The sequence below is a fragment of the Delphinapterus leucas genome, chromosome 7 (genome assembly GCF_059928025.1).
Source record: "Delphinapterus leucas isolate spDelLeu-1000000601 "Yukka" chromosome 7, BTC_Dleu_Yukka2, whole genome shotgun sequence".
Taxonomy (NCBI): Eukaryota; Metazoa; Chordata; class Mammalia; order Artiodactyla; family Monodontidae; genus Delphinapterus; species Delphinapterus leucas.
This window is the reverse complement of record NC_143135.1, coordinates 12,197,221-12,211,887: the sequence shown is the minus strand read 5'-3', so window position 1 is coordinate 12,211,887 and position 14,667 is coordinate 12,197,221. Positions and strand designations below refer to the sequence as shown.

At 47.4% G+C, this 14,667-nt stretch overlaps 1 protein-coding gene across 1 annotated transcript; it reads right to left on the bottom strand.

The window, feature by feature from the left end:
• Positions 1-9,478: 9,478 nt before the first annotated feature.
• On the bottom strand, positions 9,479-14,381 carry APLNR (apelin receptor). The gene has a single exon (XM_022592289.3). It carries the CDS (start codon positions 14,079-14,081, stop codon positions 12,930-12,932), a length of 1,152 nt encoding a protein of 383 aa, XP_022447997.1. The 5' UTR covers positions 14,082-14,381; the 3' UTR covers positions 9,479-12,929.
• Positions 14,382-14,667: the final 286 nt, after the last annotated feature.

The window sequence follows — 14,667 nt, the reverse complement described above, 5'->3', positions numbered from 1 at the left end:
TAGTAACTGGTCTCTCTGCTTTTTCTCCTGCTCCCTTTCAGTTTATTCTCTACACAGAAGCCTGAGGGATCATTCTAAATACACATTGGATCATATCAGTTTTCTGATGGCTTCTCATTGCCCTTAAAGTCGCACTCGCTGTGGCCTTCCAAGTCCTACATGACCTGGCCCCTGTTTGTCTCTCTAACTTTGTCTCATGCCACCCTTTCCCTGACTTCCTGCCCACTAGCCTTCCAGATGCCCTGACAATAGCTCTGAGCCCACTGAGATCTCTCCTGCTTTGAAGTCTCTGCATTTGCTCTTCCCTGCATCTGGAACTCTCTCAATCAGCCCTTTGCATGGTGAGCTCACCGTCATCTATCAGATGCCAACTGAAAGGTCACCTTCCAATAAGACTTTCACTGAACACCTTGTCTGAAGTTGTCCTCAATATTATTTTCTATCTGAAATGTTACTTGCTTCACAGCATTTTCTGTTTGTTTATGTACCTGTTGACTATCTACCCCCACAAAAATGATAATTTCCATAAAAAAAGGACCATGTCTATCTCATCCTCCACTATAATCCCAGTGCCTAGCCAAGTGATTGGCATACAGTAAATGTGTAATAAATATTTGTTGAATGAATGAATGAGTGAATGAATCATCATGGTTTGTCTTTAGTCTAATCTTTCGCCCTTTATCTCATACTCTTTTGTATGTATCCCCTACATACAAGCCAGTCAGAACTGTTCCTCAAACTTCTCATGCCCTTCCCTGACCTTTTGCCTTTGCTCACACTGTCCCCTCCATCTGGATACCCTCCTATCACCCCCATTCCACATTCAAGTTCTCAAAATCCTAGTCAACATTCAAGGCCCATCTTCAACTCTAATGACTGAAATTCCATCATTAGCAATTCTTAGAATCCTAGCGGGTCAGTTCTTAGAGATGGTAGCTCAAAATTGTATTTGCTGCTTCAGCTGCCCATAGCACTGCACTGAGGAGGATTCTGGGGTCTAGAGCCATAATCAAGCAAAAAAAATTGCCATCCATGACAATGGGAAGGGGATGGCTGCCCTGATGTTACAGGTGGGAAAATTGACGTTCAGGCTGGTGGGGTGACTTTCCAGAGGACACACCTAGGTGGAGGCAGTACTGAGAACAGAACTTGTGTCTCTGGACCATCAGTGTGGAATTATATCAGGCTGCCTTGTCTACACCCCCAGAAAGAGGGGCTGAGGTTCACACAGACTTGAAAGACTATTGAGATTGTGCATTTTAAATTTTAAAAATATATACGCAGTATATGATTTTTAACCTTTCTTTTCCAACGAGACTCTGACTAGATTAATTTTATATGCAAACTTCTGTCAGAAGTCTCTACTTTTATTTTTTTGTTACCACCAAGATAAAAATATTTTAAACACAACAAGAAGAATTACCAACAATCACAGTCCTGAAGCTAAGTACTCCTTTCTTCTTTATGCTGTCTTTTTAAGTGCAAAGATCTTCCAAGCTCTCTGTACTGGAAAGTTCATCAAGTTGCTTTTCTTTTTAATAAAAAAGGTGAACAGGGAGAATTGGAGAAAGTTAAAGCCTATTTGCCATAGACTAAACATGTGCCCCCAAAATTCATATGTTGGAATCTAATCCCCAATGTGATGGTGTTTAGAGGTAGGGCCTTGGGGGTGATTAGAGCATGAGGATGGATCCCTCATGAATGGGATTAGCACCCTTATAAAGGAGACACAGAGTTTACTTGCCCTCCCACCATATGAGGTTACGGTGAGAAGACAGCTGTCAATGAGGAGCATCTGGAAGCTGTGAGAAGTGGGTCCTCACCAGACATTGAATCTTCCAGGGCCACGATTTTGGACTTCCCAGCTTCCAGAACTATGAGAAATAAATGTTTGTTATTTATAAGCCACCCAGATTATGATATTTTTGTTATACCAGCCCTAATGGACTAAAACACTATGGCTTGTCTATTATATGCCAGAGACCATGCAAGGCCCTTGCAAACATTAGCTCATAGAACCTTCAAAACAGTCCTATGGGGTAACTACTTTATTATTCCATTTTACAGATGAGAAAACAGTCCATTGGTAAGTATCATGCCCCAGAACTTTGCTCCCCTGAGTATGTTCCCTGGACTAACAGCATGCACCATTGCCTGAGGTCTTTTAGAAACAAGATTCTTGAGACACACCTTAGACCTACTGAGTCAGAGTCTGTATTTTAACAACACCCCCCAGTGATTCTTCTGCACACTAAATCTTAAGAAGCCCTGGTCTTGATGACACAAACAAACAAGAAAAGAACTAGGATTCAGACAAGACCTGTCTAACTGTGCTCTTGACAGCATGGCGGCAGAGACTCTGACCGCAGTCCAGCTGGCGCACATGTCCTAAGTAGAATCACTGGTACCTCTTCCTGCCCCACACAGAGACCCCGACTCACTGTCCGCCTTGGCTGGGCTGAGCTTGGGGGAGGGTAGCTGCAGGCTGGACTTGCTAGTGCAAAAAAAAAAAAAAAAGTGGACAGAAGAAACACAAATGACATGGTTATGAAGAAAACAGGTTGGTTAAGTCCTCACTGACACAGTTGGACATACCAATACTACATTCGATTGCCTGTCTCCTCTGACATTCATCTGTCAGTGGACACTTAGGTTGCTTCCATATCTTGGCTATTATAAATAACGCTGTTATCAACATTGGGGTGCGTGTATCTTTTTGAATTAGTGTTTTTCTTTTTAATATATACCTAGGAGTGGAATTGCTGGGTCATAGGGTAGTTCTATTTTTAGTTCTGTGAGAAACCTCCATACTGTTTTCCACAGTGGTGGCACTAATTTACATTCCCACCAACAGGCTACAAGTGCTCCCTTTTCTCCACATCCTCGCCAACATTTGTTATTTGTTTTCTTTTTGATGATGGCCATTCTGACAGGTGTGAGGTGATATCTCATTGTGGTTTTGATGTGCATTTCCCTGATAATTAGCAATGTTGAGCATCTTTTCACGTGCCTGTTGGCCATCTGCCTTTACTCTTTGGAGAAATATCTATTCAGTTCTTCTACCCATTTTTTAATTGGGTTGTCTTTTTTTTTTTTTTTTTGATGTCAAGTTGTATGAGCTGTTTATATATGTTGGATATTGACCCCTTATCAGTCATATCATTTGCAAACATCTTCTCTCATTCAGTAGATTGTCTTTTCATTTTGTCAATGGTTTCCTTTGTTGCGCAAAAGCTTTTAAGTTTAATTAGGTCCTATTTGTTTATTTTTACTTTTGTTTCCTCTGCTTTAGGAGCCAGATCCAAAAAAATATTGCTGCGACTTATGTAAAAGAGCATCCTGCCTATGTTTTCCTCTGGAAGTTTTGTAGTATCCGGTCTTACATTTAGATCTTTAATCCATTTTGAGTTTATTTTTGTATATGGTGTTAGGGAATGTTCTAATTTCATTCTTTTACATGTAGTTGTTCAGTTTTCCCAGCACTACTTATGGAAGAGTCTGTCTTTTCTCCACTGTATATTCTTTCCTCCTTTGTTGTAGATTAGTTGACCATGAGGGTCTGAGTTTATTTCTGGACTCTCTATCCTGTTCCATTGATCTATGTGTCTGTTTGTTGTGCCAGTACCATACTGTTTTGATTACTGAATCTTTGTAGTATAGTCTGAAGTCAGGGAGCATGATTCCTCCAGCTATGTTCTACTTTCTCAAGATTGGTTTGTCTATTTGGGGTTTTTTGTGTTTCCAGATAAATTTTTTAATTATTTGTTCTAGTTCAGTGAAAAATGCCATTGGTATTTTGATAGGGATTGCATTGAATCTGTAGGTTGCATTGGGTAGTATGGTCATTTTAACAATATTAATTCTTCCAACCCCAAAACATAGTATACCTTTCCATCTGTTTGTGTCATCTTCAATTTCTTTCACCAGTATCTTATAGTTTTCAGAGTACAGGTCTTTTACTTCCTTAGGTAGGTTTATTCCTAGGTAGTTTTTTTTTTTTTTTGATGTGATGATAAATGGGATTGTTTCCTTTGTTTCTCTTTCTGATAGTTCATTGTTAGTGTTTAGAAATGCAACAGATTTCTTTATATTAATTTTGTATCCTGCTACTTTACTGAATTCATTGATGAGCACTAGTAGTTTTCTGGTAGCATCTTTAGGATCTTCTATGTATAGTATCATGTCATCTGCAAACAGTAACAGTTTTACTTCTTCCTTTCCAATTTGCATTCCTTTTATTTCTTTTTCTTCTCTGACTGCTGTAGTTAGGACTTCCAAAACTATGTTGAATAAAAGTGGCCTAGTGGGCATCCTTGTCTTATCCCTGATCTTAGAGGAAATGCTTTCAGCTTTTCACCATTGAGAGTGTGAGTTGTGGGTTTTTCATATATGGCCTTTATTATATTGAGATATATTCTGTCTATGCCCACTTTCTGGAGAGTTTTTATCATAAATGGATGTTGAACTTTATCAAAAGCTTTTTCTGCATCTATTGAGATGATCATGTGGTTTTTATTCTTCAATTTGTTAATGTGTATCACATTGACTGATTTGCAGATACTGAAAAACCCTTGCATCCCCTGGATAAATCCCATTTGATCATGGTATATGATCCTTTGTGTGTGTGCGTGTGTGTGTGTGTGTGTGTGATCCTTTTAATGTATTGTTGAATTCACTTTGTTAATATTTTTTTGAGGATTTTTGCATCTATGTTCATCAGTGATATTGGCCTGTAATTTTCTTTTTTTGTGATATCTTTGTCTGGTTTGGGTATCAGGGTGATGCTGGTCTCATAGAATGAGTTCAGAAGTATTCCTTCCTCTGCAAGTTTTTGGAATAGTTTGAGAAGGACAGGTGTTAACTCTTCTCTAAAGAGGGAAGTGGGTGGTGCATCCTTTTTCCAAAGGGCAAGGGTTGCCTCCATGCTCTTCAGTCCTGGCACCTGAGATAACAGTCCCTAAACTCTGGGTCACTGTTGTCCCTGCTGCTGAAGGCCTTTCTCTGCCAAAGAGACTAGACCCAGCCCACATAGAGTGAAGCCTGGGTCTCTCTCTCTCTCTCTCTCTCTCTCTCTCTCGTCATCAGAGGCCACTTCATCCACATCATACAGGAAGACCTCTTGAATTTATGGACATATTCCAGACCCAGAAAAAGATTGCCAAATCTTCTTGGATGCCCTTAAACCCAGCCCAGATTTTCTCAGGGACCGGAAGAGAAGTTTTCCCTGAGTATTTTTATAGAGGGGGAAGTCCAAGATTTTATTTTCTATTCAATCAGTACATCCCCGCCATCATGAGAGTGGATGTCCAGACATAGATTCCCAGAAACTGTTTGACTCAGTGCTGGCTCCAGTTGGCTCAACAATAACTTCCCCCAGAAGCCAGCCAGAGTTACACAGCATCATCCAGCCGAAGAGACTTGAAGACATAATTTCCAACACAAACACTGAAATGGGTCACTGCAAAGCTATAACTTGAATAACTCTACTTACAAGAATATCAGAAGTGTCTCCCAGGACATGGTCTAAACAGTCCTGTATTCCGACTCTGTGGTTCCTAAGTAGCAGCTCTAAGAGGACCGGGATGGTTTGAGTCAGTGGTTAGTAATCATAGTATTCATCAATCCCAGTGCATCTCCTCTGGTACCGGTATTTAATTCATCTTTTTGGACTCTTTAAGAAGCAATCCGTTTGTTTGTTTTCAACAAAAATCAGGTTTTCTCACTTTCCTCCCACACTTTCTTTATCCAGTTGTTTAATCATTTAAGCAAACACCCTTTGAGCACCTGCCACATTGCAGGCACTGGGAATACAAAGATGTGTAAACACAGCACCTATGATGGAAAGATGTCCATAGAGCAGAGGAGACAGGTAAGTACAGAGAGCTGTTACAGTGCAGCCAAATCAGGGCTCTTCTAGAAGCAAGTTCCCGGTGCTCAAGGGGCATCAAGTGGAGGAGTAGGGGTCTGGCCAAGTAAGATAGTTCAAGCAGATTTGGGGAACCCACTTCTGATTATCCTCTGTCCATGTAAGAAGCTGCCTCAAGTAGGCAAGAGATGTGCCATACAGCTAAATAATAAAGGACAGAGTAACATGGGGTAAGATGCCCGCTGGACACAAATATGCTTTTTTTTTTTAACATCTTTATTGGGGTATAATTGCTTTACAATGGTGTGTTACTTTCTGCTTTAAACAAAGTGAATCAGTTATACACATACATATGTCCCCATATCTCTTCCCTCTTGCGTCTCCCTCCCTCCCACCCTCCCTATCCCACCCCTCCAGGCGGTCACAAAGCACTGAGCTGATCTCCCTGTGCTATGCGGCTGCTTCCCACTAGCTATCTATTTTACGTTTGGTAGTGTATATATGTCCATGCCACTCTCTCACTTTGTCACAGCTTACCCTTCCCCTTCCCCATATCCTCAAGTCCATGCTCTAGTAGGTCTGTGTCTTTATTTCCGTCTTACCCCTAGGTTCTTCATGACCTTTTTTTTTTTTTTCTTAGATTCCATATATATGTGTTAGCATACGGTATTTGTTTTTCTCTTTCTGACTTACTTCACTCTGTATGACAGACTCTAGGTCCATCCACCTCACTACAAATAACTCAATTTCATTTCTTTTTATGGCTGAGTAACATTCCATTGTGTATATGTGCCCTAAATAGACATTTCTCCAAAGAAGATATACAGATTGCCAACAAACACATGAAAGAATGCTCAACATCATTAATCATTAGAGAAATGCAAATCAAAACTACAATGAGATATCATCTCACACCGGTCAGAATGGCCATCATCAAAAAATCTAGAAACAATAAATGCTGGAGAGGGTGTGGAGAAAAGGGAACCCTCTTGCACTGTTGGTGGGAATGTGAATTGATAAAGCCACTATGGAGAACAGTATGGAGGTTCCTTAAAAAGCTACAAATAGAACGACCATGTGACCCAGCAATCCCACTACTGGGCATGTACCCTGAGAAAACCGTAATTCAAAAAGAGTCATGTACCAAAATGTTCACTGCAGCTCTATTTACAATAGCCAGGACACAAATCTGCTTTTGACTGATGTCCCCAGGTTTCCAGTTGAATAAGAAAATGAGCACTGGATGACCTTGAAGGTGGGATAGAATGCCAGACATTGGAACCCTGTGGCACTGAAGGCGGACCTGTGCTTTCAGCCAGTGCATTAGCCCTCTGTGATCACTAAGGAGCACACCAGAAGATGGGTGTTTGTCTGCACAGCGTCCTGCACTTCGCCTGCAATGATGCCTACCACACTTTATTATTCATCGTTGAACTTCAAAAGAGCAGAAAACACTGGTGTGTTATTTATCGCTCTAACCTTATCAACCAGCATGTGCCTGGTATATGGAAATAAAAATAGATTTGTTTTAAAAAGCACATGGAACAAAATACCAGACCAGTACTCCTCAAAACTGTCAGGGTCCTCAAAAACAAAGCCCGAGAAAGTGTCACAGCCAAGAGGAGCTTAAAGAGACACAATGACAAAATGCAATGAGGTATCCTGGATGGTATCCTAGAACAGGAAGAGGACATTAGGTAAAACGTAAGGAAGTCTGAATAAAGTATGGACTTAGTTAATAGTTATTGTATCAATACTGGTTCATTAACTGTGACAAGCGTGTCATGTGAATGCAAGAGGTTAATAATAAAGGAAACTGGATGTGGAATAGATGGGAACTCTCTGTACTAGATGAGCAATTTTTCTGTAAATCTAAAACTCTTCTAAAATAAAAAGTTAACAAAAATATTGCTAATCGGGCTTCCCTGGTGGCGTAGTGGTTGAGAGTCCACCTGCCGATGCAGGGGACACGGGTTCGTGCCCCGGTCCGGGAAGATCCCACATGCCGCGGAGCGGCTGGGCCCGTGAGCCATGGCCGCTGAGCCTGCGTGTCCGGAGCCTGTGCTCCGCAACGGGAGAGGCCACAACAGTGAGAGGCCCGTGTACCAAAAAAAAAAAAAAATCATCTTCATGCACCTTTGTGCCCTCCCCCTGCCCAGCTGGTAGGCCCTCTACCATTGCTCTGACCCTCTCATAGTCTCCATAAAAGACCTTCTCTCTTTGCTAAGCCTGGAGCCATGGAACATGCTCTTGCCTGGCAGTGAGAAGCCCAAGTTCCTTTGCCATCATCCCACTGTATGACTTTGTATAAATCATTTGCCCTCCATGGGCCTTAGCTTACCCATCTATTCAATGGGAAGGTAAGACTAGAAAGCTCTTTCAAGTTGCTCCATGATGACAAAGATGGCGTCTGGTTCACCTCAGTATCCACAGCTCCTAAGAGAGCCCTAGGCGCATAGCAGGCCCTGAATAGAAGTTTGTTGAATGAGTAAATCAATAAACATTGCTTAATACTCTAAATATAAATGGAAACTTCTAAAGTCAGCCCAACGTCTCCAAATCTCCTTTCTTATAAACTTGATTTTAAGCTCCCTTTGTGTCTTCTCCACATTGCTCATAGGGATTTTATAAGCATTTGAGCAGTAATTGAGAAGAGTAATGGAGAAGGTCAGGACCCTCAAGCTTTGAACTCCCTGGAGTTCAGACGCAGTGGTACCAGCTGAGATGGCAGGGACTTCACATCCAGATCCTATCATGCTGAGTGTCATCTGGGCTTCGGAGGCTGGGCTACCCAAGGAATCCATCGGCCCCTTCTCAGCATCCTTCTCCAACAAGTCCAGTGTGAGAGGGCCCAGAACACGCAGCCCCTGTTTAGGAGACCCTGGAAGGTCTCTTAGAAGAAGACAGCACAAGCCCAGGGAGGAGAGAAGCTAGAAGTCACCAAAACAAAAATCTCTGCCCCCCCCCGCCTCCTGCCAAGTGGTCTAGAGACCCAGATTTTAGTCCCAGCCCCCAATCTGCTCCTCGGACACACTCGGAGATCTGGGCAAGTTTTTCTCTGTCTCTGGCCGGCTCCCCTCCCAGAGCTGGGGTGGGGTGGGCCCAAACAAGGATGAGAGCTCTTTCTAGCTCCTGGGAAGGGCTGCGTTCTCTCCTACCCCTTATCTCTGGGTTTTCCTCTGCACAGAGCGCTCTCCCCACTCCCCACCCACCCTCCACCCTTCATAGAGAAAGCTCCTGGCATGTCCCTCGTCTCCAGTCCCCCATGACGCCCTGCCCAGGATCATTCATTGTCTGCACTAGGCCCTCAGAACTCTTTGTACATTCTCTCTCTCAGAACTGACCACGCTCCATTATAACCATTCATCCAACTGTCTGTCTCCGCCACCCAACCGGGAGCCCGCGACGTCCTGTTCCCCATTTGATCCTGTACCCGGCGTGCTGCCTGACACATCGGTAATAAACAAGGACTCGAGTAAACAGATGAGTGAGTGAACAAATGAAGAAATGTGTGTGAACAAACAAAATTATGAAGTGCTCTATAATCTTATATTTTGGATAACCTACCTCAAATTTCCCTGGAGAGTTGGTGAGGTTCTGTTACAGGATCTGTTTTAAAAAAAAAAAAAAAAATCCAATAGCTTGTTGTTACAGTTGTAAATTCCTGCAGGTTTTCCCTGGTGCATTTCAGAAGAGGGAAAACAAACACCGATACCCCGTCCTCCAGCTCCCTCCCTGCCTCCCAATTTCTCCTTCCCACCTACCTCCTCCCTCTCTCCGTCTCTACTCTTTCCTCATTCTCTATCTCTGTTTCTCTTTTGCTGTCTCTGTCTCTATTTCTGTCTTCTCACTGTCTCTCTGTCTCTCTTTTTCTGTGTCTCTCTCTGTCTCTCTCTCTCTCTCTCTCATGCATTTTCCACCATTTCCCCTCCCAGCCCCCGTCCGCCTTCACTGAGGGCTCTCCACGTGTGCCAGGCGTCTTACAGATGAGATCTCACTTTCCATCCCAACCGCCTGGCACTGCCTCATTTGGACTTTTGGAGAAACTCTGGTTAAGAACGTGGGCTTTGGAGTTGGACAGAGGCAGCCGGCTCCAGGCCTGGTTCTTCCATGTAATTGCTGTGTAACCTTGGTCAAGGTACCTGACCAAACTCTCTGAGCCTCCACTCCCTTATTAGCAAAATGAGGTGAAAGTGCCCCTCTCAGAGGGCTGCAGTGGTTCAAGGAGAGAATGGTGGTGAAACGTTACTCTCTGTTCTACTATGGAGATTGCTTTGGGGTCATCTGCAAACATCATTAGGACTTGGAGGTCTTTGTGGAAGATGGTGGCCACCTGGGGACTGAATGGATGCTCATGTGATACTGAATGAGTGAATGAATGAATGAGTCTATAGCATGAATAAAGGGGCAAATGAATGAATGAGTGATGGGTCTACCTCCATGGGAAGAAACGTTGGTACTTCTCCCCTAGACCTGTGCTCTGGGCTCCGACGTGTGTGCCCACTGATTCCACGGCTTTTCAGAGCACAAAAGCTTAGCGGCACCCTGTCCCTTTATTTCCTCTGTCTTCCCTGCTCTCACTCCGATCCTGTCCCTTCTCTGGCGTCTATTTTCTCCATCTTCTCGCCCCACCCCCCCAGCTTCCTCTCCAGTTTCCCACTCAACTCCTTTTAGGTCCCCTTCTCCGCACTGCTCCCCTCAGCCTACTCGCCCCACTTCCCAGCATAACATTTGCAAACTGGGGGTCCCTTCCTTACCCCAAGACACGAGTGTGAGAAAAGGCTTCGGACACAATAGTTACACACACACACAAAAAGGTTTATTTGATGAACCGCAGTGACTAACAGGGTCAAAAAATAGCATAGACGTTCCAAAGAAGGGGCAAGTGGGGCAGCTGGCAGCCTCCTCCACCCTCTGTCCAGGGTCACCAATGGGGCCTCAGGGGGCACCTCTTCCCTTCTGGGAGCTTCCTCCAGCCTTGACTGGAGGCTTTGGGGACAGCCCTGGACTGAGAAAGTGAGTCTGTCTGTGGAAGATTCTGGCCTGAGATGGGAAGAATGAGCTGAGATAAGTCCCTTCCCTTCTTCCCCTCCCTCTGCTCCCAGAGCTGGCTCCATCCCATCCAGGGTCAAGATGTCCACTGACATCAAGCTGGGCTCTTCCTGCCTCCATGGCTCATGTCTTGTCCTTCACGTCCAGAGTCCTCCAAGAACAAAACCCGGAATATACACACCCGACCCTCAGTGCACAAAGGCCCCACAAGCATCTTCATCCTCAAAGCCTCTCTGGCGGTGTGGCTGTCATGCCACCAGTCTTGCCGTGACTGCTCCAGTCCCTGTTCCCAGCCCCCCAAGAAGCCAAGCGGTCTGATCCTGACGGGAGGTGAGAAAAAAACCCACCCAGTGCTTTCCACCACATGGCAAGCAGGTGTCCCCCTTAAGGAAGAGGGCTACTGACCCTGGAAAAATAAAGAGTGATGAAGGAGATGCTTATAAATTCAAAGCAAGGTTGGCAGGCTTGGGAAAGGGGTCAAGGGAAGCTCCCATTTCCCTCATAGAACTAGGGACGGCGGCACAGGGATCCAGAGCACAAGACCTCCCCAAGCTTTGGGCGCCAGCTGCTTTGGGAGGGGATCTCCCTATAGGGAGCCTGGGTACAAACACAGACTTCTCTCTTAAAGCGCGGACCAGCCGTCAGAGCCCCCAAATCCAGTGGGGGTGGACTCATTTTTATTCTAAATTGCCTCAGCATGTCCCTTCTTCCCTCAAGGATATTGGGTGAAGAGCAGAGATCTGGAGAGTGGGGGGGGGCGGGCGGGGGTGAGTTCATCCAAGTGACAAGTAACACAGGCACACCACTCTTTGTGCGATGCTCATCCTTGTTTACACATATGTGCACACACAAAGCAAGCGTCCCACCCCCACCAAAGTGACCCTTGGCACCCATTCACACCAGTGCCCAAGAAAAACATCCTGGAGATGTCGGGATGGGGTGGAGAGACAGGGAGAGAGCTGTGGCTCACGGTTCTAGAGGAGGTTGGAGGGATGAGGATTTGGGGAGGGAACCCAGGCAGCTTTTAGACGAAATGCAGACTCTCCCTCTTTCTCCATCTTCCCTTCCCAGCTCCCCATTCATATCATGAAACCAAGGAGGCTGCTGGTTCATCAACCCCATTGCCTTCCAGTCCCCACAGGAAATAGAGGATGAAAAAAAAGGGTCTAAGGAAATCTGTAGAAAGCATATCTAGTTGGCATCATGGAGGGGCTGCAGGAAGGGAGGCCCCCTTCGTGGATGGCTCTACCTCCAGTGCCTGAAATGACAGCAAAGCGCTCCAATTTGGAGGGAGGCTCTGGAGCCCTCAGCTGCAGAGACGGGAGCCGTCATTTTGCTGACACCCAGCCCGCCTCCTGCCCGGCCATTCGGCCATTCTCCCATTCCCCCCCGGGGCACTCAGGGAACCGGACAAAGAGCTTGAACAGGGGCAGTGTTTGCAAGCTTCAGGAGTCTTAACCCTTAGGAGCCCTTCAGAGCGAAGAAGTAAAAATGGAAAGGAGGGACTGAACGAGGAAGACGAGCTATGGGAGAGGGGGCGGGAGCCAGGAGGTACGGATTCTGAGTAAAAATTGCAGAGAGAAAGGGGGAAACAGAGAGAGGAAGAGGGGCGAGAAACCTAAAAGGAAATGGGGGGAGAAAAAAAAGCTGGAGATCCAAGAAAAATGCTGGGGGGAAATGAACTTTTACTGAGCCAGGACACACACATCATTTTAGTTTCTCCATTGTATACACGTAGAGAAACTGCATCTCAGAGAGTTTGAGAGACTGCGGCAAGGTCAGTCTCACAGAGACTGAGTGGCCGAGCCCGGGTCTGCAGGGCTCAATCTCTCTCCACTAAACCACAAACCTCTGAACCAGAGCAAAGGGAAAAGGAGGACAAGGACGCAGGCAGGAGGCAGGGGAAGGAGTCAAGTGCAAGAGAGAAGGTGCCCCCGGCTATCTGACCTCCAGAGAGCAAGGGCAAAGGCTGGGGCCAGGCAGAGGGCACCAGGCGCCCGAGATCCCAGCCCTAGTCAACCACGAGGGTCTCTTGGCTGTAGGGGATGGATTTCTCCTGCGTCGGCTCTCCGCCCTTCCCGCTGCCGGGGCCGGGCCCCTGGCTGTGCCCCGAGGAGTAGCTGGCCGACTTCTCCCCACTGCTGCTGTGGGAGGCTCCCCCGCACCTGCTCTGTCCCCAGCAGAGCACGGAGGCGCAGGCCTGGCGGAAGCGCAGGTCGAAGAAGGCGTAGAGGAAGGGGTTGAGGCAGCTGTTGACGTAGCTGATGCAGGTGCAGTAGGGGAAAACGTTCAGGAGGAAGATGTCGAAGTCGCAGGGCCAGTGCAGCAGGCTGCCCAGCATGTAGAGCGTCTTCACCAGGTGGTAGGGCGTCCAGCACAGGGCAAAGGTCAACACCAGCACCACGATGATGCTCAGGAGCCGGCGCCGCTTCCGCAGGCCCTCGATGCGCTCCTTGCGGAAGTGGCCGGCGATGGTCTGGGCGATGAAGAAATAGCAGGTGAGCATGACGATGAAGGGCACCACGAAGCCCACGGCGGTGGACGAGACGCCCAGGCCCACCTCCCAGGCCCACTCGGAGCTCGGGCCGGCCACCATGGAGTAGTCCATGAAGCACTGCACCCTGGTGCTGTTCTCCACGTGGAGGATGGCGCCGGTGGAGCGGAACACCATGACCGGCACGGCCAGGAGGGCGGCCAGCGCCCACAGGACGGCCGTGGCCGCGGCCCCGCTCACCCGCAGCCTCAGCCGAGCGTTGGCCACGGGCCTCACGATGGCCAGGTAGCGGTCGAAGCTGAGGCCGGTGAGACAGAAGACGCTGGCGTACATGTTGACAAAGATGAGATAGCTGCTGAGCTTGCAGGCGAACGCCCCGAAGGGCCAGTCGTAGTCCCGGTACGTGTAGGTGGCCCACAGCGGCAGGGTCACCACGAAAGTCAGGTCGGCCACCGCCAGGCTGGCGATGAAGATGTCAGCCGAGCGCCTCTTCTCGCGGCTGCTCCGAAACAGTGTCCAGAGCACCAGGCCGTTGCCCGTGGTGCCCAGCAGGAACACCAGCATGTAGATGGCAGGGATGAGGGCCCCCGAGGACTTCCAGTCCACGTACTCACACTCAGACTGGTTGTCCACCCCGTAGTAGTTGTCGAAATCGCCACCTTCCTCCATGCTGGGGAGCCGAGTCGGGCACGGGGTCCCGGGGGTACCAGCTCCGTGGCTGTGTCGCGCCAACTCAGCAAGTGCCCTCAGCTGCTGGCTGGAGCCTCGGAGGGCAGGCGGGAAGGGCTGGAGGTGTCCAGAGCCCTTCCTAGCAGCAGATGGAGCTGCCTCTGGCTCCTCTGGACCCTGAAGGATGCCTCCCTCCTGCAGGCTTCCCTCCACCCGCTCCTGCCCTGCCCCAGCCTCAGCTCAGACACTTCCTCGCGCCCTCCTGAGTCTCTGTCTCCTCCTTGGCTGTCCCTCCCTCCTCCCACCTCCAGACCAGCCCCTCACTTGTGAGTCTTAGGATCTTGAAGTTACAGCCCACTTTTTTTTTTTTTTTCCTTCTTGTCCCTGGGCAAGTGGACCAGATTGACCCCTGCAGTGCTGGGCAGAATGTTATCCGTGGTTTGCAGCCTGCTCTCCTCCTGGCCCAGTTTCTCTCCCTCCGGTTTCCTCTGATGTTTGGAGAAGCCCTCCTCAGTCCTCTGCACCCTCCTGTTCTCACCCCCTCCCAGACCCTCTAAATGGGGCAAATTATGCAGATTGAAACCCA